This window comes from Dromiciops gliroides, chromosome 2 (genome assembly GCF_019393635.1).
Source record: "Dromiciops gliroides isolate mDroGli1 chromosome 2, mDroGli1.pri, whole genome shotgun sequence".
NCBI lineage: Eukaryota > Metazoa > Chordata > Mammalia > Microbiotheria > Microbiotheriidae > Dromiciops > Dromiciops gliroides.
The window spans coordinates 157,905,828-157,932,934 of record NC_057862.1 but is presented as its reverse complement, the minus strand read 5'-3'; the positions used below and the strand labels follow the sequence as shown (position 1 = coordinate 157,932,934).

General features: G+C 39.5%; 1 protein-coding gene across 1 annotated transcript in view; it reads left to right on the top strand.

The window, feature by feature from the left end:
• The window catches only part of CHRNA7 (cholinergic receptor nicotinic alpha 7 subunit), a 173,072-nt gene that overhangs the window by 126,600 nt on the left and 19,365 nt on the right, over positions 1 to 27,107 (top strand). Inside the window, exons 5-6 of the mRNA XM_043986518.1 lie at positions 21,500 to 21,579; positions 25,896 to 26,063. Of these exons, the coding sequence (XP_043842453.1) occupies positions 21,500 to 21,579; positions 25,896 to 26,063 (248 nt within the window). The remainder of the gene's footprint in view (positions 1 to 21,499; positions 21,580 to 25,895; positions 26,064 to 27,107) is intronic.

Sequence of the window (27,107 nt, the reverse complement as noted above, 5' to 3'; positions counted from 1 at the left end):
AGAAGTTGGTTGTGGAAGGAAACAGCAGGGCTTTCCACTGGCCAGATGACAACACAAAAGCCTGGGGATTTGTTGCTGGCAGATGTACATAATAAAGAAAAGAGTGAGGCTTGGTGCTTTATCTGGCCTCTACTTCCCCTAACTTTATTTACATGCTGATTAAAAGGATCTTGGGTAGGAGATGAACTTTGTTTCAGCATCCATATGGCTCCTGTGTGTATCTATATGTTTTTTGTGGGAGCAGAGTCCTTAAAATAGGTTTTTGGGGTCTTAGGCTCCCTAATTGGGGTATAGCAGGCATATCTTAATGCTAAATTGAATAGTTGTTTGAGACCATGGAATTTAAATTAGCATTAGACATGTGGAGTCAAAAAGGATGAATTCAATCTTAGCCTCAGGAATTCTGCAGGTTTTTCTTGGTTTCCTGGCCCTGTGTGGTAGGTCATGCCTTAGCTAGGCATTAGAAGATTTACAGAAAACACTTCAGTAACAGGGAGGCCAGTAAAGCTGCCTAGCAGAGTCAATGTACCTTAGATATAAGACCCAGCAGAGAGCAATACAGTGAAGTCTTCTGAGAACATTAGGTTCTCTGTACCAACAGTGGTATGAATTGCCTCATGACATGTGTCCCTTGACCACATGGATTCCTCTGTGTCTTCTTTTCATATACGTGCTCTAAGCCATGTGGGTTCCTGGTATATATTTCTTTATACACATTCCCTAATGATGTCTGTTTCCTATGTGTGTGCTGTCCGTGTGTGTTCCATAGTTAAATGTACTCTCTGGACGTGTGCCTGTTAGTGTGGTAGATCTGTTGAGAGAGTGAATATTCTTTGTGTGTGCATGAAAGAGTGGAGGTGGTGAAGGAGGGTGGATCTTTCCTTCTCACAGCTTGATATGCAGTTTGATTAAATGTTCTTTTGCTTTGGAGTGATATGTCTTCTAGCTGGCTAGTGAAATTAAGCACATTTGTGCAGCCTCATTAGCTATAGTTTTGAGTGAATGTTGAGCTAGAGTGCCTCATATTTGGGCCGGCTTTTCTGGGTTTGCACATAAAGGGACAGGAGGCTAGATGCTAGTTATATTACATCTGAAACAGGTCCAGTTGCTTGACTCAAAGTATTATACTCTCCTTCCTTACTTTCATTAAGAACAACAGGGGTGGGGGCAGCTAGGTGGCGCAGTGGATAAAGCACTGGCCCTGGATTCAGGAGGACCTGAGTTCAAATCCAGCCTCAGACACTTGACATCTACTAGCTGTGTGACCCTGGGCAAGTCACTTAACCCTCAATGCCCTACAAAACAAAACAAAAAAACAAAACAAACAAAACAAAACAAAACAAAAAAGAACAACAGGGGTACAACCAATATAAGCTGGTATATGCTGAAGGAAGTTCTCTGAGATCCTGCAGTAGTGAATAGTATATATTTTTGAAATCATTCGCATGGTGCTTTTCAGGCTTTCTTTTTATTCAGATTAGTGTTCAAAACTCTTTAAAAAACCAACCCACTATATTTAGCCTGAGGGAGAAAGCTCTCTGTAGATATTAACTTGACTATGAACTAGTTATATCACTGATAAAATCCTTAACAAGTTGTTTTTTTCTTATATTAGTAAGGCCCAGGTGGTACCTTGACAGGCCAGCCCACAGAAGGTCAGGATGGGGAATCCAGATAAACTTTTTGGGTGGTGTATATTACAACATGAGAGCTGGGTTAGGGGCTGGTTATTTAATGGCTGGGCATGCAGGAACATGCATCTGAAGGTAGAAGATCAGCCACTGAGAAGAGAGGACAAGCAGAATGTAAGTCTCCAAACTGAATTCAAGATACAAGGCATCTAGCTAAGCTGGAGCTGTGCAGCTGATGAATTGAAAGTCTAAGTAGCAGTCATCAATCTGGGAGAGATATAAGCAGTCAGGCAGTTAGTTGATATTGGGGCAGTCAAGAAATTAGGGATCCAGTCATGGAGAGATTGCAGTTCAGGAACCAAAAAAATCTAGACCCCACAGGAATTTAGTTACTGGGTAATGACAAACTCAACTCTTTGGGCCTTGAGGTAGGGAATAGGGGCTTGCTTGACCACAAAGGAACAAGACCAGAACTCAGTTATTGGAGAGGTAGGGTTAAAAATCTAAGAAGACCAACTACAAGATTGAATTCTGAGGTTATAACTCCTGCCCTAAGATCTTTAATTTACCCCTGGTTTATGGACAGGATTGGTTCAATATTTATTTTGAGGCCATAGATACAGATGGGAATTAACCAGCTTCCAAGATTAGAGATGTGCAAGGGCAGAGACCAGTCAGGGCTAGATACCTCTAATGCTTCAGTTCCCGTTGAAGTACCTAATGCATGTGGACTTTTCCCCCTTTCAATGTCATCTTCTAGAGCACCAGATCTCCCAGGAGACTTTATTTGCTTCACAGATTACATTCTATTTCATCGGCTGCTCTGCCTCTAACAAATAGTACAATCCATGTAAATGAACTCAATGTGCCCAATACTGATGAGGGAATTTAAGCACTGAGAACATTTCCTAGGATCCTGAATGGTTTTTTTGGATGCATATAGGAATGATAGCAGAATCACTGGGGACTGTATATACACAGAATAATCTAATTGAGGAAATTTTATCACTTTTCTTTTTATCATTTTCAAAAATTCACTGGCTCACCAACTTCCATTTCGATATCCCATAATAATTTCTTCTTATTCATAATAACAGCAAAACTGGTTACTCCGCTCCTTCCTTTGGCAATGGTGTCTCTGATTTATTTCTAATTCAACACAAAGCTGTTTGTTTCTTTCAAAAAAGTAAAAGGAAGGAAGGAGTGTGAATATATGGTTTACCTTATCAGGAATGAAATGAAACCAAAGTTAAACTAGGGAAGGAGGAGGGAGAAAAATACACAGATATACCTGCTCACTCAGATACGATAAAGGACCTATATAAATGTGAGCTATAAATGGGGGTACTTTGGGAGTTATGGGTTGTATTATATGGGCACTGAGGCACCCTCTAACTCTGAAATTCTGTGATTCTCTGAAGTTACAGGGATATAGAATTTGGCTTTACCTAAAAAAGAAACAACAAATGAAAAAAACCAAAAACTGTTTAATAGAGCTACGTAGAGGTTCAGTCTACCTTGGAGAGGGGTGTGTGTGTGTGTGTGTGTGTGTGTGTGTGTGTGTATGTGTGTGTGTGTGTGTGTGTGTGTGTGTGTGTGTGTGTGTGTGTGTGTGTGTGTGTGTGTAGAGGGAGTTCCCCATCACTAGAGGAGTAAAAGTAGAGGATGATGGGGAGTCATTTGTCAGGGTTGTTGTAAACAATATTCATAATTTCAGTGGAGATTGGCCTGACATGTTTCAACTCTGAGATTCCATAAATGGTTGTTAATATCCACCATCTATCATAATGTTGTTGAAATGGATTTCCATAGTCACAGAATCACACAATCTCATCTCTATAACTACCTTAACAAATAGTTTTCCATACTTTACTTATGTAATGGGGAACCTATTACCTGATTAACTAGCCTGATCCACTTTAAGCTCTGCAGTTTCCAGCCATGATTCCTAGTTATTCCCTACCTACCCAAGCAAAATTTACTTAACCTTTCTACACGCAGTCTCTTCTAGGATTTCAAGAATGCTCTCATGTTCCCTCCTTGATCTTCTTTTCTCTAATCTAAACACCACTACAGTTATCACTTCCACATCATGGGGCTCAGGGATACTGGGCACCTACAATCTGGAAAACTCGCATAAAATTCATTGGCCCTCCTTTTTTTACCTAAGAAGTCTGAATTTTTGTCTTTTTCTTTCATGGGGTGCTTACATTATCTTAAAAGACAAAATATATTAATATTATACAATACTATAGATGCAGTTTATGCATTTTTGAGTTTTTAAACTTTTTCTGTGTTGTTTGCTGGCCTTTGTGTATCATCTGTGGCTTCCACAAAACTTCCCCCAAATTCCCATTTAATTTCTTATGCTGACCTGAGATACATCAAAACTGCAATGGGGAAAGTTATGATGTGGAAGGGATAACTGTAGTTCTTTTTTTCCTCATATTTTTTTTATTTATTTAAATAATAATAAACACTTTTATTTAAAGTTTTGTGTTCCAAATTTTATCCCTCCTTCTCTCCCTCTCCTCTCTACTTACTGAGGTGGCAAGTAATCAGATATAAGTTATGCATGTGTAATTATGTAAAACTACCATATTAGTCATTTTGTAAACTGTAGTTCTTTGAATGAATCCTCTTATGCCTTGGTGCATGGTCTTTCCACCATTCTCATCACTGTCCTTTGTTTTTGCTTTAGTTTGTCAATCTTCTATCCCACTTGTGGTCTGACCAGGAAAGATTACAATGTAACAATAATCTTTCTCATTTCAGATGCCATGCTTCTGTTGATTCAGTCAACAATCATGTTAGCTTTTGGGGGGATTGTAGTATAATACTATTAACTCATTGAACTTGGAGTCCACCAGTACCAAGTATAAGTCCTCTACTCTGTATTTGTGCAGCTTATTTTTTGTACCCTGATATGGAAATTTATATTTATTTATTCACTTTTGTCACCTCAGGATTTATTCATTTTGATCTTAGTAGCTTTAGAATACTGTTTTAGCCTCTCGATATTATTTTGGATCATGGCTGTTATCCACTGTGTTTGCTATGCCTCTGGTTTCATGTAATCCACAAACTGATACAATTTCCTTCAGGTATAATTTTATCCAGATAATTACTAAAAATGTTGAATAGCATAGGGCCAAGTACAAATCCTTGGGAATATTCCACTATAAATGACCACTATGTCACTGAATTACCGCTGATTCATTAATAACTACGCTTTGGGTTCATTCATACAAGCAGTTCTAAGTCAAACTAACTGTACTGTCATCTGTCCCATATCTCTCCATCTTGTCCATAAGGTCTATCATCATTCATCCACTGCCCTCCTCCTGCTTCTCTGTGCTGTGGCCCAAGGTTCAATCTGGAGAGCTTTTCTTTTATTTCTCTGCATTCTCAGTGATCTCACCAACTCCCAGAGGTTAATTTATTACCTTTACATAGATGATTCCTAAATTTATATATTTAACTCTCTCTCCTACATTCCATTACACCATCACCATCTGTCCTTTAAACATCTTGTATTTACTTTCAGTGTTTCAAACTCAATCTATCCATAATCATGGGGCAGCTAGGTTACACAGTGGATAGAGCATTGGCCCTGAAGTTGGGAGGCCCCGAGTTGAAATCTCACCTTAGATACTTACTAGCTATGTGACTCTGGGCAAGTCACTTAACCCCAACTGCCTTAAAACGTCCAGGACTATCTCCAGTTGTTCTGAAGTATATTTTGCCACTGGATCCACATGTCTCTGGAAGAGTGAGGTTGTTGATAACCTTGCACAGCCCTCCCTCACTTAAATCCAATTCACTGCAAGTCAGGACATTACCCCAATGTCACGGTCCTCTTCCAGAATGAAGGACACACAACAATCCATAATCATAGAATCTCAAGGATCCATAGAATCTTAGGTTTGAAAGGGACATCAAAAGCCTTTTAGTGCATCCTTTGTACAAGTAAGACTCTCCTCTACAACAGACTCCTCCTCCAGATTTTTTCTTGGATTGCATTCAGCTCATGCCCATTAACTGTGGTAAACCACGGGGCTCTGTCCTGGGTCCTCTTTGCTTCTTCCTCTACACTACTTCCCTTGGTGATTACTTCCCATGGAATTAATGATAATTTCTGTACTGATGATTCTCACATCTACCTGTCCAACCTTTACCTCTCTGCTGTTCTCCATTCTTATGTCTCTGTTTTTCAGACTTCTCGAATTGAATGTCCAGTAGACATCTTAAACTCAACATGTCCAGAACTGAATTCATTATCTTTCCCTTTAGGTTCTCCTTCTTCTAATCTTCTCTATTATGGTCAAAGGTCCCACCATCTTCCCAGTCCCCTAGACTAGCAGCCTAGGCATCATCCTCAATTGCTTACTCTATCTATACCCACCCCCATCGAAATTATTGCCCTGATAACCCGTGCACCCTCTCTCAAAGATACCCACCCTGATGCAGGCCCTTATCACCTCACACCTAGACTATTACAATAGGTTGCTGGTGGGTCTGCCTGCCACAAATCTCTTCTCACTGCAGTCTATTCTCCCTTCAGCTGCACAAGCGATTTTCCTAAAGTGCAGCTCTGACCATGTCACCCCCATTCTCAATAAGCTCCAACAGCTTCGTATAACCTTCAGGATCAAATACAAAGTCCTCTATCTGATGGTTAAAGCCCTTTATAACATAGCTCTCCTCCCTTCCCCACTTTTCTATGCTTTTTACCATTTATATCCAACCCCTTCACATATTCTTTGATCCAGTGACACTGGCCTCTTTACTGTGCCATCTCCTGCTGTCTTCCATGCTTGGAATTCTCTCCCCCCTCCCCATCTCTGCCTCTTGCCTTTCCTGGCTTCTTTCAGTTTCCAATTTAAAAAAAAATCTCACCATTTACAGGAAGTCTTTCCTAACCCCTCTTAATTCCAGTGCCTTCCCTCTCTTAATTATTTCCTATTTATCCTCTATGTAGCTTGTTTGTCTATTTCGTTTGCTTGTTGTCTCCCCGGTTACATTGTTTGCCCCTTGAAGGCAGGGAGCTTTTGCTTTTCTTTGTATCCCCAGCTCTTAGCATAATGCATGTAGTAGGCACTTAATAAATGCTTATTGAATGATTGATATTCACTTTCCTTTGCTTGAATCCCTGCAGCGAAGAGCAACCAACTCTCTGCTAAAGCAGTCCATTCTATTTTTGGACAACTCTCATTAGGAAGTGTTTTCTTACATCAAACCAAAAATTTGCCTCTTTGCAACTTTCATATCTTTCTCTTCTATCTACCCTCTGGAGACAACCAGGAATAGCTCATTCCCTCTTCCACATGATACTTCCACAGTATCCTTTGGAATTCTTGAGGACCAATATTATGTTCTTCTTCATGTAGTGAGTTCCAAAATGGAATTCATTATTCCCTTTCCCCAATCCCACCCTTTTTGGGGTACCCATGGCAGCACTATTTTCCCTCTTACTTATGCTTACAACCTCAAAGTCATTCTAGACTCTTTCATCATTTCTTCCCATATCCAGTCAGCTGCCAAATCTTGTTGGTCCTTCATACATCTCTCACACCTATACTCCTTTCTCTACTCTACTACCCTAGTTCAAGCCCTCAGCTCCTCTCATTTGAACGTTTAAAATAGCTTCCTAATTATTCTTCATGTTTCTGCTCTCTACCACTTGTGTAAAATAATTATTACCACACACTCCAATCCATTCTCTAGATAGCTGCCAAAATAATCCTAAAACTTAGGTCTGATCTTGTCATTCCTCCACTCAAAAGCAATCAATGGCTCTCTTTTGCCTTTGTTCTAAAATATAAACTCTATTTTTTGGAAATGATTTTTTGTTTATTTTATCAACTCAGCACCCAACAGAAACATTTCAACATACAAAGAATAAAAAAGAGGAGAGTGCATGAAATTGTGAATTTCTGTTACATATTATTTTTATTTTATTCTATTTTTTATTTCTGCATTAGTCATATAATGAGAGAAGAATCAGAACAAAAAGGAAAAACCTTAAAAAAAGAAAAACAAGAAGAACAAAAACAATAGAAATAGTATGGTTTGATCTACATCCAGATTCAACAGTTCTTTTTTTTTTCTTCTGGATTTGGAGAGCATCAAATATAAACTCTTTAGCTTGGTCTTTAGAGTCCTCAATATTCCGGCTCCAACCTGTCTTTCCAGCTTTATCTCATATCAATCCCTTTCATATTCTTTGTGTTCTAGACAACCAGTCTGTTAAGCTGTTTGTTGAAATCAGCATTCCACCTCCTGTTTCCATGCATTTGCATAAGCCTTTCCCTATGTTTGAAGGGCAGCTAGGTGGTGCTAGACGTGGAGCAAGAAAAACTCATCTTCCTGAGTTCAAATCCTACCTCAGACACTTACTAGCTGTGTGACCCTGGGCAAGTCACTTAATTCTGTTTTCTTCAATTCCTCATCTGTAAAATGAGCTGGAGAAGGAAATGGCAAACCACTCCAGTATCTTTGCCCCCAAATGGGGTCATGAAATGACTAAACAACAACAATAATGTGTTAACAGTGTACTTATTCCTTTCCTCCTCCCCTCAGAATCCTTAACATGCCCCATGGGTTTGTTTAATACCATCTTTTTTCAGTGAAGTCTTTGATTCTCCTTGTTGTTTATGTTCTCCTCCCTCTTTTGAGGGCAGAGACTATTTCACATTTTTATCATTACTGTCTCTTGCACACAATGCGAACTTAATTGAACTGTTCTAGTTTTTTAAGTTGCTATCCAGATATACAAATGATTTTTCAGATACCATATTTTAAAACAGCAGTTTGGTTCCCAAACTCCTCTGAAATCCTTGCTTGCAGTTCCCTAATTAGTCATTGATTAGCGATGGATATCAATCACTGATAGTGATGAAAATACTACCAGTGTCCCTAAAGCCTTCAATTTCTTGTGTAGGCCACCATTATCTCTTACAATGCTTCCTAGGTTCTTTCTGGTGGTATAATTTTTCCCATGTGAATCACTAGGAAAGGTTAGTCATCATTAAGTTTGAGAAATCATGTCCTAAATGGTTTGCTTTTCCATTGTTCATATTGGGTTGACATATTGCTGTCTTGGTACCCCTCATTAGGGAGTTAATAACTACCTCCCTTTGTCTTTTTTTCTATGACTATTATTAGAGTCTTTTTTTCTTGAAGATACTTATGGACCTATAGAATCATCCCTCAAAACAGAAGACATTTAGACATTTTTTCCTACTGTGGCACAGAGGAAAGCATGCTGAATTTGGAATAAGAGGACCTAGGTTTGAATTCTGGCTTGGCTTCTTACTAACTGTGTGATCTTGGACAAATCATTTCATCTTTTTGGGCCTCAGTTTCTTCATCTGTAAAATGAAGGAATTAGACTAAATGGCCTCTAAGGTTTCTTTTAGGGTTAAATCTCCCATTCCATGACCTTCAGCTGGTCCAGTTCTCCCTTGTCTAGGAAGAATGTCATATCTATTGCATACTTCTGGATCTTCAGTGGGCCTTCTTCCCTCCCTTCTCCAAGTGACATTTTTTCCATCTGCCAACCTCCTGATGAGGGTAAAAATTACCCTGTCTATCCTTTGTCTATTTTACTTTTTTGTTACTCCTTTAAAACACTTCTTTCAATCTTTTAAGGATCATTTCATTCTCCCAGATAACCTGGATTGTAGATTACTTGTGGTCCTCCAATCCTTCTTCCTATACTAACAGGAAGACCAACTTGCATTTTGTGCATGTTCCTGGATACTGGCAGGAGCACAAATATAATTTCTTTTTTTTTTCTTTTTCTTTTTAAAAATTTTTTAAATTAAAAAATATTTTTTTTTGGTGAGGCAGTTGGGGTTAAGTGACTTGCCCAGGGTCACACAGCTAGTAAGTGTTAAGTGTCCGGATTTGAACTCAGGTCCTCCTGAATCCAGGGCCGGTGCTCTATCCACTGCGCCACCTAGCTGCCCCAATATAATTTCTTTTTAAATGGTTTTTAATCATAAAAATTATTTTATTATTTCCAGTTACATGTAAAGATAGTTTTCAACATTTATTTTTTTGTGAGGCAATTGGGGTTAAGTGACTTGCCCAGGGTCACATAACTAGTAATTGTCAAGTGTCTGAGACCAGATTTGAACTCAGGTCCTCCTGACTCCAGGGCTGGTACTCTATCCACTGCACCACCCAATTGCCCCATAACATTTGTTTTTATAAGATTTTTACTTCCAAATTTTTCTACCCCCTTCCTTAACTTCCCCCCTCCCCAAGACAGAAAGCAATCTAAGTTATATATGTACAATCATATTAAACATATTTCTGCAAAAAGGGGAAAACCTCAAAAAAGAAAAAACACGAAAAAGTAGAAACATTATGGTTCAATCTGCATTCAGAATCCACAGTTCTTTTTTCATCATGAGTCTTTTGGAATTGTCTTGGAACATTCTATTGCTGAGAAAAGTCTATCAGAGTTGATCATCACACAGTGTTGCTGTTACTGTGTACAATGTTCTCCTGGTTCTGCTCACTTCACTCAGCATCAGTCCACTTAAGTCTTCCAGGTTTTTCTGAAATCTGCCTGCTCATTATTTCTTATAGCACGATAGTATTTCATTACATTCATATACTACAACTTGTTCAGCCATTCCTCAATTGATGGGCATTCCCTTGATATAATATACTTTCTTCAAAATTCATCTTATCTCTCATCCTTGCTTAAAAGAAGACATTAAGTATTCTGTCTTTCTTGTTTATAGTTCAGTTGGGATAACACAATGAATTCCTGTGTGCTGGACTGTGTGGCTCATCTTAGTTCCAAGGTTAAGACACAAAAAGGAAAATATTTATTTACTTCCTCTTCCCTGTTCAAAGAATTTCTTTGTTTTTACTTGAAGTGTGAAAAAAATGTTTCCAGATATTCAACCACCTAAAATTCTAAGCTAGGTAACCTAGCTAGGTAACAAAGAATTTTCAAAATATTGGAAAACAACCCAAGTAATAGCTTTTACACTTATGTCTGCTCATACTACGGGAAAAAAAAAACCCTCGTAGTTATTTTTTGTTTAATAACTGCTGTCCTAGGTGGGTTGAAAAACATTAGTTCACTGTAGATATAAAGTCTGCTATCAGCTACTCAAATTGTCTCTGATATAAGCAGTTAAGGAGTCTCTGGGTAGAAGCTTCAGATGATTAGCCAGGGCCATTGTATAAAATGGAGATGAAACACATGATTGGAAAAAGACTATCAAAGGGGAAGCCCTGCTGCAGATGCAAAGATATGATAGGCCTTTATTTTGGGAATTCTTTGAGAGAGCCCCAATGCAGATAAGACACAGAAACTTCGACTTTGCTTCATGATTATAAGCTTTCATTCCCCAGTGGGAAGGGACAGAACAATTGTGAGGAGGATTCTAAGGGGGCAATTAGTGCCTAAATTTTGATAATAAACTGGGGAAATTAGGTAAGTAGCCAGCAGCTGAGAAAATACCCTGGGGACAGGGAAGAAAAATTGAATGAAGTCTTACTAAGAATTATTCAATCAAGACGCATTTATTAAGCCCTACTACTTGCCCACTACTGTGCTGGATATCTTTCCTGCCTTCAAGGAACTTGGGAAAGTAAGGGCCTACTATGTGCCAGTTTGGGACTTTAGGAAATCCTCTTTGACAATCTATGTGGACAGAGGATATACTTGAGGAAGGAAGACCAACTGGGAGGCTATAGCAATAGTCCAGGTGATATAGGTTTGAGGGTCTGAGATACACTGGCAGTCCCCTCACGCCTGAACATTTTTTCCCTTCTTTCCTTTCCTTCCCATTTTTTTTTTTGCAGGAGAATTTCCCCAACCACCCCTAACTCCTTTCCCCCCACTGCCTTCTGACTAAAATTATCTTTCATTTACACCATATATCTTGTATTTATTTATTTGCACTGTCTTCCTCATTAGAATGTGAGCTCCTTGAGGGCAGGAGCTGTATTTTATAGTGCTAAGGCAGCTGATGGTTCAGTGGATCAAATTTGGCCTCAGACACTTACTAGCTGTGTCTCTATGGGCAAGTCACTTAACACTGTCGATCTCAGTTCCCTCAAGTGTAAAATGAGAGTAAAAATAGCACCTACCTCTCGGGGTTCTGGTGAGGGCAAAATAGTATAGGGGAAAGTACTTAGCATAGTGGCCGGCACACGATAGACATGCCAATGCCTATTCCTTTGCTCTTCCCTTTTCCTTCCTCTTCTCTTCCCTGGCATGTTGTTGTTCAGTTATTTCCAACTCTTTGTGACCCCATGGACCACACTGTCCAGGAGGTTTTCTTGTCAAAGTAACTGGAGTGGTTTGCCATTTCTCTCTCTGGTAGATTAAGGCAAACAGAGGTTAAGTGACTTGCCCATGGTCCCATAGCTGGTAAATGTTTGAGGCTATATTTTGAACTTAGATCTTCCTGATTTCAGGGCTAGCTCTCTATCCACTGAGCCATCTAGTGGCCTTGGCACATAGCAAGTGCTTAATGAATGCTTGTTGACTAACTGACTAGAGAGAAATTCAGTAAGACTTGATATATGATTGAAGATGTAGGTCGAATGAGTAAGGAGTTGAGGATTATTCTGAGATTTCATACCTGGGTGACTGGAAGGATGGTAATTCCCTTGACAGAAATAGGGAAATTTAGGGCAGAATAGGTTTTGGGGAAAAGATAATGAATTCTTTTTCACATGTGTTGAGTTTTAGATGCCTAAGGGGTATCCAGTAGGAAATGTCCAGTTGACAATTGGTGATATAGGTCTGGAGCTCTGGAATAATACTAAGGCCAGATAGCTAGATCTGGAAGTCATGCTTGTCATAAAGAACAGTGAAGTTTAGTGACAAGCATCCTTGACTTATATCATGAACTCTCCCCCTGAACTTCCTTGGATGTTCTACTCTTATATATAGAAATGGAAACATCAAACTATTTGGTTAATTTTTTTTGTTGTTGTTGTTTTTAGTGAGGCAATTGGGGTTAAGTGACTTGCCCAGAGTCACACAGCTAGTGAGTGTTAAGTGTCTGAGGCCAGATTTGAACTCAGGTCCTCCTGACTCCAGGGCCAGTGCTCTATCCACTGTGCCATCTAGCTGCCCCTATTTGGTTAATTTTTAATAAAAACTATTGCTATATTGGGAAAATGTACCATTGATAATGATTTCTAAGAACCTGCTTTTCTCAGTTATCTATGCCTGTGGAAAGTTTGACCTAGAGGCAAATACTTAAGGTACAATTATCATCCTTGGGTGGAATTAATTAGGTTTTATAGGGCTTGCCTCCTAACCTCAAGCCAAATTTAATGACAACAGATATCCAGATACACTGGCTTAAAGAAAGAAAAATACTACTTGAATTTAGTAAAACAAGTGACTTGAAACCAAACAGGTTCATTTTTCAATAGTTGGTGGCTTGATGCAAAGTCACCTTTTTCATTATCTCACCATGTGTAGAGAGATTGGACGTCTCATTGCACTGAAAGTTATCAGTGACGTTTGGTGAAGTTAGTCCACTGGCCCTGTTCATAATGTTAACTTTCTGGTTCTGGAAACATTCAGAAAACTCCATCTCTCTCAAGGTTTATTGGTGATGGGCACTGAAATTCCATGCTGCCAATTGCCAGCACTTAAGATGAGAGAATAAAAGTGGAAACCAGTTCAAAATGTCCATCATGTGGTTTCTTTCTCAAAGCTTTATTTCTTCTTAAGCAATTTGGTGTGTCCACTTTTTCCCCATTCATGCCACTTCTTGGCTACTTCATCTTCATTTATTCTCTTTCTGCTCTGTCTCACAGGGATGTTGTAAGCCAGGGAGAATGAAGGATTAATAAGAAGCCTTATTAATCATACTTAAGCCTGGCACTTAAATAGTAGAGAAGCACATTGTATATGGACTTATCGAATCATAGGATTCTGTTTTTGTTATTTATTCTCCACTTTCCATTCTTTTCTTTCCCTAATGTTATCAGTCTCTGCCAAGAGGTGTGTGTGTGTGTGTGTGTGTGTGTGTGTGTGTGTGTGTTACCTGTGTTCCTCCAGCCCCTTCATTTTGTTCTCTTTCCATATTGGTATTTGCTTTTCTCCTCTTCACATCATTTGGTTTCTGCTGAGCACTTAATCATGTTTTCTCCCTTCCCCCCCAATATCAGCCTCAGATCCACCTTAGTCACTGTTTTCTGGTCTATTTAAAATTAAATAAATTCAATAGCAGGAGGCCTTAAGGCTTGGGACTGCTGACTTGGTAATAATAATGATAGCTCACATTTTATAGAGTGTTTTAAGGTTTTCAAATCACTTTCTTCACAAGCTCCTTGAGAATATGGGTTTGCTTCATTCTTTGTGTCCCTGCTATTCGGCACAGTACCTGGCACATAATAGCTGCTTAATAAATGCTGATTGATTGATGACTCCTGTGAGTTGGCTGGTATAAATATGTTGACCTCCCCCCTTTTACAGTTGAAAAAAATCAAGGGTCTGAGACTTGCCAGTGCTTTGGATATGGTCATATTGTTAGTAGAATGATAGTACAGTGGATAGAGTGCTTGGCTTAGAGTTAGGAAGATCCATCTTCTTGAGTTCAAATCTGGCCTCAGACACTTACTAGCTGTGTGACCTTGGACAAGTCACTTAACCTCATTTGCCTCAGTAAAATGAGTTGGAGAAGGAAATAGCAAAACTACTCCAGTATCTTTGCCAACAAAACCCCAAATGGGGTCACCAAGAGTTGGACACGACTGAAATGACTGAAGAACAACAAAATGATAGCCAGGATTCAAACCAAAGTTTTCTGACTCTTCATCTAGCACTCTTTCTACTATGTTATTCTGCCAACATATTTATGTTCTTGATTGAATTTTTATCCTTAAATGTAACTAGATTTTCTGTTAGGTCTCAATAGTTGATTGGGAAGTTAGTTTGCTGATGCTTTTACTTGCACTGGTAAGAGGTGGCTTCCCCATTTTATAGATTGGGACCAAGAGAACTAAGTAATTTGTTTAAGGTAGCAAAGCTGCTCTAAAGTTTGACAGGGATATTCCTTATTGTAATACATTCTTTACCAATACCCCATATTCATGCAAAACAACAACAACACACATTTGGATTCCCTTTTGTAGTCTTGCTCTGTCTCGGGCAAGTAATTTTCATGGGGGGCTAGTCTTCTGTCCAGGGTTGGCTCAGATAATCACCTAGTTTCTACAAGAAATGCCTACTATTCATCCTTTAAGGCTTAGCTAAAGTACCATGCAGTGTAGTAGAAAGAACACTGGATGTGGAGTCGAGGTCCTGGATTCAAATCTTGCCTCTGATGCTTAGCTACAGACTCCCAGCAAGTTAGTTGACCAGATTGGGATTAGTTTCCCTATCTGGAAAATGAGGGATTGGCCTAGATGCTTGTTAAAATCTATTGGAGTTTTAAATCCTATATTACTGCTTCTATGACTTCTTTCTATTAACATTTTGTTTTGTTTTGTTTTGCGGGGCAATGGGGGTTAAGTGACTTGCCCAAGGTCACACAGCTAGTAAATGTCAAGTGTCTGAGGCTGGATTTGAACTCAGGTACTCCTGAATCCAGGGCCTGTGCGTTATCCACTGTGCCACCTAGTTGCCCCTCTATTAACATTTGGTTTCCATGTGATCAGTGTTTTTTAAGATTTGGTCCAAGAATGTTGGTTTGTCTTGAAAAATATCCTTCTCTACTCCCAGGGTACTGCCCAATGGGCTGAGATGGTCTGAGTTATGTTCCAATACCTATGCTAGTGCTAGTCACTTAACAAATTGGAGAAATAACAACTTAAGAAGGAAGAAATGGAGTTCATAGGGGCATATTTTCAATCATCTCAGAATTGATAGGAGTCTATGAAAGATGAAGGTATTTCTGTATTGTTTAGTCATTTTAGTCATGTCCAACTCTTTATGACCCCATTTGGGGTTTTCTTGGCAAATATACTTGGAATTCACCATTTCCTTCTCCATCTCATTTTACAGATGAGGAAATTGAGGCAAACAGGGTTAAGTGACTTGCCAAGAGTCACATAGCTTGTAAGTATCTGAGGCTAGATTTGAACTCAGGTCTTCCTAACTCCAAGTCTGGCACTTTATCTACTGCACCACCTAGCTGCTCCTGTTTCTGTATTAGGTAACCATTATTCAACAAAAGACTTCAGCCAGGTTTTCCATTTCATGGGATGCTGCCACTGTGTCATCCCTGAGCTCTCTGCCTTGATTGATCAGTGTACCAACAAGCATATTTAATACCTATTATGTGGTTGGCAAAGGTATAAAAATACCTAAATGAAGAGAAGGGAGACTAGAGGCAAAGAAAGCATTCACAGGTTATTGAAATAGTCCAGGAAAGAGCTGATATGAAGGCCTGAACTGGGATAGTGACAATGTGAATGGAGAGAAGGCGACAGATGTGAAGATAGAGGGGACAAGACTTGTAGACTAAGAGAATGACTCTTCTGAAAGCAGACTCCTCCTGCTACGGTCTTTTTTTTTTTTTTTTTGGGTGAGGCAATTGGGGTTAAGTGACTTGCCCAGGGTCACACAGCTAGTAAGTGTTAAGTGTCTGAGGCTGGATTTGAACTCAGGTCCTCCTGACTCCATGGCCAGTGCTTTATCCACTGCGCCACCTAGCTGCCCCTTGCTATAGTCTTTAATAAATATTAAGAGAACTTTTTCCCCTCTCAAAATTCTAGTCTGAAAATTTTGAACTAATTTGGATGAGAAACCTTATCACCAAAAGAATGTTCTGTTCTCCCTTCTATCCCCTTGCCAAAGACTTAACCACTTTCTTTGAAGGCACTAGTTAAAAAGTTCTCCCTTTTGAAATAGTTAAGGTCTAAACAGCACTCTTCCTGTGTTGAATGGAGTAGGGGAATGCATAGTTTAAGAGAAGGGGAAGCCTTTTATTACTTCAGTTAATGGAAGTATCTCTTGAATCCCCCTTTGACCAGCTGGAAAAGAGAATGCTTGGAGGGAATGGTCAAAGGGAGATTAACAATTTTCAGAAAATTGTTCTCTGAGAGTATGCTCCCAGTTAAGTAACTATTGTTTTGTTTGATGAAGCAAATTATTATCTAAACTCTGTACCCTTTGCTTAAGCTTGAATTTTGACTATGGAATTAATTATCTGGGAATGATTTAAATTGTAACTCCAATATAACTTGTGTTAGAAAGTTTTGAAATGATGAGGAAACTGTCTATTTTTGGACCCCCTTCCTTCTTTCTCAGCCAGGAGTTATTAAACTGGGGACCATGAACTTAAAACTTAAAAAATGCTCTCTATTTCATATAATATTTATTTATATATTTTATTATTGTATAGGATATGTAATAATATATAACGCAATTATAATTTTATTATAATTTAAACATATTTATGATATGCTTAACATATTCATATATTTGTTTCTATATTTCAGACATAAAATAGTTTTCTTTATAATCCTATGCATTTTATTTTATGTATTTTAAAACATTCTTCTGAGAAGGGGCCCATAGGCCCTACCAGACTGCTAAAGGGGTCCATGATTCAAAAGGAGTTAAGGGTCCTTTCTCTAAGCTGAAGATTTTTAGAATTAGTTTAACTTAAAATAATAAAAATGGTTTCTGACAGGCTTGTGACTAAAATGCAAAGTGCATAATGTTCTTCCACATATCCTCAATAATCTGCTCAAGTTCCTAAGTTTTTCCAGTGGACATCAAAAGTTGAGGACTCATGTGATAGTTCGAAGAATTGGTTTCCTTTGATCCGTTTTTTGATATCCCAAGATAAACAGAAATAATTCAATGGGGAGAGACCTAAATTCATTCAGTTTTCATTGTAAATTTAACTCTCTCACAGCTCCTCGTTGAGCCCTGCCTTTACTTTTCCCAAAAGCTGACTGTATGGAAAAGAACCAAGCAATCCAGAAGGAACTGCTCACGTTTGGGCCACATTTGAGATATGGAGGCACCATCTTGTAGAAGCATAGCATCCCATTGTTGTCCACGATGTTTGCAAAAAACCTGGAGTTCCTTCAGACTGTCTGGAAGCTCATTCAGTGTCAGACTGTTGTAGGCATTGTTCTTCAGTAGATTCAACTATGTTATCACTCCTCTTCTGGAATGTAGCAATCTGCAGGCAGATGTGCTGCTGTGAAAAGCTGAATTTAGAAACCTGAGGGATCAATCACACTGACAGTACTTTCTACAGACTATAAACTTTGCAGCCAGTGAACCTCAGCCAGAGCTATTATAGCAGTAGGCATGATATGACTGTATTCAGGCACATTTGTCTGTCCTCCAAGCGTTCATGATTCCATCACCCAATGGAAGGTCAGTCTTAGAAAGGTTTCTGTACTTCTCTCACATCCGTGTGTCCCTCCTGGCAAGGCTTGCTGGGTAATGATGCTCCATCCCTGACATGATAGCTCAGTACCAGGTTGTGGGAGCCTGATCAAGACACTCTGCATCATTACTTGTGACTTTTTGCTGACTGCAACTATGACATTGTGTTTTCTGGCCTGGATTATTGCAAGACTATTGCAAGATTGGTCACTCTGCTTCAAGTCTCTATTCCATCTTTCAATTAGCTGCTAAAGTGATCTTCCAAAAATGAAGTTTTGATTATGTCACAATCCTCAGTGAATTCTAATGGCTCCCTATCACCTCTAGGACCAAATATCAAATGCTGACTTTAATATTTAATGTCTTTTACATTTATCTTTCTAGTCTTTGGGCAATTTGTTTCCCTCCATGTACTCTATGATTCTATAAGATAATGGGCTTGCTCATCTTGGCACAGGACACTGCATCTTCCCACTCCTGTGTCTTTTCCCTGGCTCTCCCCTTTGGCTGAAACATTCTTCCTCCTCACTTTCGCATCCTGGAGTCCTGTAGTTTCTTTCCTTAAAGATTCCACTCAAATCCCACCCTCTGTGGGAGGTCCCTTGCCTATTGCTAGTGCTCTCCTGAGATCATTCTTTTACCAGTTATCAAACTCCCTAGAGAAGCCTGAACTGGTTAAATATAATTGGCAAATGTTTGACAAAATAAATAAAAATACAATACAACATAGATAATGTTAATTTGTGGTATTCTAAAGTCATTATGTGGGATCTGTTTCTATTTGAGTTTGACACTGCTTTCTCTCTCTGTATGTATACATACATATACATATACATACATGTCATGTATATAGAGTTATTTGCATGTGGTTTTCCCCATTAGAATGTGAATTCCTTGAATAGCGGCTGTGTTTTTTCTTCTCTTTGTTATCCTCAGCTCTTAGTAAGTTCCCATCACATAGTAAGTGTTCAATCATGGCTTGTTGACTACCTAACCACCTGGCTCATCCAATCATTCAAACAATGTTTGGGTGCTGAGGATTCACAGGACCTTGTAAAAAATCCTTGCATGGTCCTATAAGAAAAACACCAGGAGAACTAAATATCTCAGAGTGAGCTGAGACTGGGAAGGAAAGCTAAGAATAACCAAAGTGGATTAAAGCAGCATTGGACCACAGCTTGGGGTGGATAGGATGGGGATAACTGATGAGAGAGAAAATGGAGCTGCTTAGCTCTTATTTTGCTTCCATTTTCTTTGTCAAAGAGACTGATTTTTGGATTGGAAAGGACAGAACAGAAAATGGATTCTAGGCAGGGGATACTTGTGATAAGTTAAGGCATAGTAAGAAGGAAACTATGTACCCTTCATAAGTTCAAGTCACTGGGCCCAGCAAATACACAGAACTAACAGATGTGATTGTTGACTCACTATCAGCCAGTGAATAAGCATTTTTTCTTTTCTTTCTTTCTTTTCTTAGTCAATAAAGCATTTGAGGGCATACTATGTGGCAGACACTATGCTAAGCACTGGGGATACAAAAAAAAGGCAAAAGACAGTCCCTCCCCTCAAGGAGTTTGGATTGACTGTAAAGAACCAGAGATACACTACAATGCTGGAAAAGAGCAAATGTTAAAATCTTCAAAAATGAAGAGAATTGAGTTTGCATACTATAAGTCAGGGAACTTAGCTATTCTCTCTCTGCATATCAAAATCCTCTAGACACTCGCCAGTTGACATGCTACCTCATCCATGCACCTTGCCCCAGCCAATGGTGATTGGTCCTCCCCGGAAACTCCCTTTGCAGCAATAAAAAAGATGAACCTTGAATGGAGATAAGCTGAGAAAAGTTTTCTCAGCTCCTTTATGGAGTGGCTAGGATAAGAGGACCATAGATTTAGAGGTGGAAGGGACTATTATTATTATTATTGAGGGGGCAATGAGGGTTAAGTGACTCGCCCAGGGTCACACAGCTATTGTCAAGCGTCTGAGGCCGTATTTGAAATCAGGTCCTCCTGAATCCAGGGCCGGTGCTTTATCCACTGTGCCACCTAGCTGCCCCTGGGTGAAGGGACTTTAGAGAACATCTAGTCCAACCCATCATTTACCAGGTGAGAAAACTGGGACCCAGAAGAAGTCACATGGGATGTAAATAGCAGAGCTAGGGTCTGAACCCAGCACTATTTACCCCAAATCCGGCACTTTTCCCAGTCCAGGTTGAGTCCCACTTCAGCTCCTTCCTGAAGTGATTTATTTGAAGTGGCAAAGGGGATTCAAGATTTTTCAAATGGTGGCTTTTCTGATGTGTGCTTAATTCCTGACAGGGTTCTCATCTTTATTGCTGTTCTAGAAAACTGCTGATGAGGCAGGTAGGACAGGAGAGCTCCAGAGAGAGAAGAAGAGATTGGCATTTTCTGCACAGGTCCCAGCTAACTCCCTCTAGCCATGCTCCACTTCAATGATCCAGGCCACTGTTCCACCCTGGCAAAGCAGGCTTTATGCAATTCCAGTGCACATGCGTGGGTGTGTCTGTGTGTAGCCTCCTCCTTACCCCTCTCAGAATGTTGTAGAGGAATGCCTAGGGCATCCCTGCTTTATGGCAGCCTAGTTTCTCCTACCACCCCATCCATCCTCAAGAGTATGGTTGCCCTTATTATTTCCAATAGCAAGCTGCATTTTTATAGTCTTGATCCTTTCACTCGCCACATGATCAAAGCTCATTTGAGAGTTGATTTTGAATTGAATCAGGCAGAGACTCTTAAAAGCTGGGCCGTGCCTGATACATTAGAGATGGATAAGGTGTATCATTTTGCGTACGCGATGTTAAGAAAATCTGTCCATATTCACATGCAAAGTGATGCATGCTTATGGGATGGGGGCAGGAATTGGCTCACTTAGTACAATGCTTTGAGAACATCTTTCACCTTCTGGTTTGTGCTGACTGTAACAAACTTCGCCCTGGATCACGGGTTGTCTGCCTTCTCAGGGATGTTGTCCAAGTTAATCTGACCATATTAATTACCAATATAGGGGTCACTCAGGAAGTTAACTCCTTATTAGCACTGGCTTATGAAATTTAAAAAAAACCCTTTTTTCATTTAGCAAGCATTTATTTTTCTCTTCCTCTCACCTCCATCCCCGGGGAATGGGGAGGGGGTAGGAGGGTGAGAGATGGAAACAAAACGCTTGTAACAAATACACAGTCCAACAGGCAAATTTCCACATTGACCATATTAAAATGTGTATCTCATCCCCCATATTTAGTCTATTACCTCACTGTAAGGAGATGGGTAGAATCATTGACCCTCTGGAATCATGGTTGGCCTGTGCATTGGTCAGTCAGTTATTTTTGCAATGTTGTTGTTAGAGTATAAATTGTTCTTCTGGATCTGCTATTTTCCTTCTGCATCAATTCCTCCAAATCTCTCCAGATTCTCTGAAGCCATTTCTTTCTTATGGCACACTGGTATTCCATTGTCTCCACATGCCATAATTTGTTCTTTCTTTAATCTCTTTCTAGTGCTGATGAGCGATTTGATGCTACATTTCATACCAATGTTTTAGTGAATTCTTCAGGACATTGTCAATACCTCCCTCCAGGTAAGATGGATCTTTCTTTCTTTTTTTTTTTTCTGTGTAAATTTAGAAAAGAATTTAAGGGTGCTTTATCCAGGTATATCATAGACCTGCACCATTGAACGAGAGCATGACCAGTCATTTTTGCCTGCATGACAGTCTCACTCTATCAAGGATACTGTCAGTACTCTACTCCTTGTACTGCCTATATACTGCTGTCACTTTCCTATAATGCTAGTATTAGTGATGTTACCTCCTATCCACCAGTCAGGTCTCTCCCCTTTGACCTCTGACTCTTAGATGAAGTCAGCATTATCTGCCATGCCACATCTGTTCTTTTCTTTAACTCATAACATAAAACACACACAGGCAAAACCGAAGAAACAAGAATTCCTTAAATTCTTGTTGAGTTGACAGGAATCGTTTAAATTCAAAATTGATTAAAATGGGAGGCAAAATCTTACTCAAACAAAACAGATTCATAATAAATAAGTCAATGAGATGCTTTTGATCTTTATTCCTTTCCAGGTTGTTCTAAAATTCAGTCACTTTGGGACTGATTTAAACTTATATTTTAAGGAAGTCTCCCTAACACCATCCGTTCTTTAATTTGCTGGATCAATCCATGACCCATTTCACCCTTTCAACACAATATTGTATTTATCATATTTTTCTTCTTCTTCTTCTTTTGCTGGGAAATGAGGATTAAGTGACTTGCCCAGGGTCACACAGCTAGTAAGTGTCAAGTGTCTGAGGTCGGATTTGGACTCAGGTCCTCCTGAATACAGGGTTGGTGCTTTATCCACTGCACCACCTAGTTGTCCCCATATTCTTCTGTATATCACAAGGCTGTCCCCCCTCTTTTTCATCTCTTTTGGACAATGAGCTCCTTGGGGGGCAAGGTCTTTCTTTGGTCTTTACTATGTTTTGCAAATGCTTTATATGTGGCAGTGTACCCTAAAGGTGCTTACTTGATACTGTAATGATTGGAATGACGCCACCTGCTGGAGACTTACTGTAGAAGAGTTCCGCCCATGAAGTGAAGGTCTTTGAGGGCAAGACCAGGAGTCTTTTCTTTGGCGTCAGGAAGTGGCGCGGGCTAGTGGGAGAAGGAAGGATGAGACTGGCGCTCGGTCTCACGCTCTTTCCTTTGGACTCTGGTGGAGAGCGGAGCTAGAAATGTGCTCTCCCTTTAATAGATAGAAATCTAGGCCTTTCTCTCTTTATCAAATTCTTATGCTCCTTAATAAATGCTTAAAAGTCTAACTCTTGCTAAAGCTTATAATTTATTGGTGACCACTCATTAGATATTTTAGACAGATTAGCTGGAATTTTAGCCCTTAACAATACCTACTGAATTAAATTGCTGAATTGATTATTGCTGTTATTTTTATCATATTTAGTATTCAGAGGGTTGAGAAACAGTACTATGATACAAGAGCAGCTAATTTCAAAGTAGATGGAGTACCATCTACTTCGTGAGTTCAAATCTGGCCTCAGACACTTACTAGCTCTGTGACCCTGGGCAAGTCACTTAACCCTGTTTGCCTCAGTTTCCTCATCTGTCAAATGAATTGGAGGAAGGAACACAAGCTGAAGGAAATGGCAAACCACTCTAGTATCTTTGCCAAGAAAACCCCAAATGGGGTTGTGAAGAGTCAGATACAACTGAACAACAACAAATGGACATAATATTAAAGATACAATCTAATCATTTATGGGAAAGAAATAATTGCTGAAGTGTCCCCAGATACCAGTTAGAGCTGGAATGGGACTTTGAAGTGATCTTACCTGATCCCTTTATTTTACAGTTGAGGAAATAGAGTCCCAGAGGTACTCTCTGAGTCACACAGGGAATAAGTAACAGAGCAAGGACTTAAACTCATGCTCTTTGCCCTTGTATCTGTAACGATTGGAATGACGCCACCTACTGGAGACTTGCTGTGGAGAGCTCCACCATGAGGAAAATGCCTCAGAGGCATTGTGGCTTTTCCTTGGCGTCAGGAAATGACATTTGCTCATGGGTGTTGTCTATCAAGTCTACCAGCCAATCAACTGGAGGAGCCTCCTATGGTCTGGGAGGAGACAGGAAGGAGGAAAGGGAGCCTGCGCAGAGAGCGCTGGCCTTTTGGCTTCCGGACTTGATGGTGGTGGCGGCAGAGGACTTCACAGGAAATTTGAGGAAAGATAGGAATGCCAGGCTGTTAGAATTCTGTTCTCAATCTTTTTCTTTCTATTTTCCAATAAACCCTTAAAAACCTAAACTCGTTTTATCAGTGATTTTTAGTCAGTTTCCCCCAAACTGGGGGAACAGATTAGAATCCACATTTAGAATCTTAAATTACACATATCCAACACTGCATCAAACATTCTCTTTCTTGCCTGGCTTTGTTGACCCACTTCCTAGGACCGGTTCTCATTTTCAGCAACACAAAGTATATCCATATGAATTAAGTAAGATGTCTGAAGCCCTGGCTACTCAAAGGTTTTCCTTATTAATCTTTACCAGTGGAAGGGTTGCTTTCATCGGCTTTTTTTTTTTTATTTTTTTGTTTTGTTTTGTTTTGTTTTTTTGGTTTTTTTGGCAGGGCAATGGGGCTTAAGTGACTTGCCGAAGGTCACACAGCTAGTAAGTGTCAAGTGTCTGAGGCCGGATTTGAACTCAGGAACTCCTGAATTCAGGGCTGGTGCTTTATCCACTGCGCCACCTAGCAGCCCCTTTCATTGGCTTTTGATGGAAATGATTCACTTATTGTTCTTGGATATATATATATATATATATATATATATATATATATATATATATATATATATATAAGTTCAGATAGTTTCCAATAACTTTTTTGGGGGATTGAACTTGAGATATTTTGCTGGTTTCTGCTTTGAAAACGTGAAGGTTTGTTTTGTTTGTTTTGGTGGTAGTTTACACAGCAGGTTTGACTTCTAAGCATTGGCTGTCCTATAATTTGTTCCAGATGATTTTTCTATTCTGTGTTTGTGTTTCTTCTGGGTGCTTATTGGTAATGGCTCCCAGTGTAAGGGTTGAGTCTTTGGAAGCATTATTCAGTCATCACCAGTGGAGAAGAACATTGACTATTCAGCTGGATGGAGCTATTTTAGATATAATTACTTTTGGTTTCCTCATGGGAATTCGACTTCCTAGTTCCAATTCCTTTTTTTAGAGGAGTAGCATAAGCTGATTGTCCAATTCCAACCCAAATTATGAATTGTTTATGGCTTCAACCATCATTTTGTCTGTGTCTCTGGCTCCAGGCAGGGCTACTTTTAAACCACTCCAGACAGGTGTCATTTCTTCTGAAAGCCCTTAGGGAATGTCACTTGGTAACCAATTCTCTGTTTAACAGTCCCTGTCAGGAGGAAATTCTTATATCCAATCTAACTCCCTCCTTTTATAATTTAAGGCCATTACATCTTGTTTGGTTCTTGTGGAATTTGGGCTAGTTGTAATGATCTTGCATATGTTTCTAGCTAGGAAATTGATTTCTCACCCCTTTCTTCCAAAGTCTTAGTCCCACAAGTCTTAGTACAATTTTAAACTATTAAAGCATAGTCAAAGCTTAAAGCTGCACTAAGACTTTTGGGACATCTTGTCTTTTAACCCTCTGCTCATTATTTTTTGGGTCCCCTGGATTTTCTCCAATTTTTTCACTTTTTTCTTAAATTTTGAAGTCTAATGTTGCAAATGAGAGTAGTTGAACCAACCTGTATTTGGTGAAGTGGTCATTAGTCAGATAAATACCTATCCTTTTATCTTACTATTTGCAGAGTATATTCTGGGAACATTTATTTTGAATAAAGTTAAGTCATCCCCAACAGAATCTAAAAACATAGAAATACAATAAAGTGTTTTTGCCTTTGAGATTTTAAAGAAAATGACAGTTCTCAAACTGGAAAGTTTTAGCTGTAGTCCTGTCTGGAAGCAGGAAACTGGACTAGATGGCTTATCAAGGCCCTCTTAGTCCTGAGAATCCATGATTTCGACGTCCACAGATTTCAAGTCTCAGACAATCTGCTCCGTGAAGAGACTATTAATATCAGAAAGAAAATAAAAAGGTTCAGCTTGTGAAGCATGGAATGAAGAGCTTTGTTAGAGGACAGAATCTCATAAATATTTTAACATGGTGCCCTCTAATCCATCCAGCAAGTTAGCAAACATTTAATTTCTTAAGGTACAAGTGATTGATCTTGTGTATGACTCTGAAGCTATACACCATCAAACCCATTGTTTTGTAAGGACAAATTGCTCAACCTGAGTTGGGATGATATAAATGCTGCATTGACCTATTTTTTTCCTTTTCATCACCATTCAATCAATCTAGGCATATTCAAGAGCTCATGCTACATCGATGTGCGTTGGTTTCCCTTTGATGTTCAACAGTGTAAACTGAAGTTTGGGTCATGGTCCTATGGAGGTTGGTCCCTGGATTTGCAGATGCAAGAAGCAGACATTTCTGGCTATATCTCAAATGGAGAATGGGATCTAGTTGGTAAGCCCATCATATTTATTAGTATAGGGAATGCAATTAATTCATACAAAAATACTGAAGGGGGCAGCTAGGTGGCGCAGTGGATAGAGCACCAGCCCTGGGTTCAGGAGGAACTGAGTTAAAATCTGACCTCAGACACTTGACACTTACTAGCTGTGTGACCCTGGGCAAGTCACTTAACCCCAATTGCCTCACCAAAAAAAAAAATACTGAAGGATAGTACATTGTCATTCATACTGCTCTGAAAATCTGTGGAAGCATCACTTCAATCAGTGTTTATTGAGAGCCTAGTGTATCATCAGTAACTTTCAATAAAGTTCTGTGATAGATTCAAATGAAGTAGAAGACCCAGGTTTTAGCCTCAGTGATCTCTTCCCTTTCCAGTTAATTCTCCAAACTGCTTCCAGCTTGACAACCCTAAAGCATGACTCTCGGCAGGTTGCTCCCCTGCTTAAGAAGTTTCAATGACTACTTCTTGCTTCTGGTATCAAATATACCTTCTGCAGCATTTTAAACCCTTTTTAATCTACTTCCCACTAATTTTTTTAGATTTATTTTTCATTTCTCCTCCTTGTGTAACCTACATTCCAGTCAAAATGGCCTCCTTGACATTCCTATGTGCAGCATTCTGAGTTCCACATCAGTGTCAGCCCCCATGCATGGAATACTCTCCCTTCTTACCTCCTCTTAAAGTCCCTAGATCCAGTCAAAGTTCAGGTCAAGTGTCATCATCCGTCTGTAAGCCCCTCAGTTCTTTGTGCACACTGCCCCCAACTTACATCATATTTCCTTTGTATACCTTTTGTATTCACTTGTTCTGTGTACATGCTGTACCTATTACCCTTCCTCCAGGGCAGCTGGGTGGCTCAGTGAATAGAACACTGGCCTGGAATCAGGAAGTCCTCAGTTCAAAATCTCACCTCAGATACTTACTAGCTATATGACCCTGGGCAAGTCACTTAACCTCTGTTTGTCTTAATTTAGTGGAGTAGGAAATGACAAACTACTCCCGTATCTTTGCCAAGAAAATTCTGTGGACAGTAT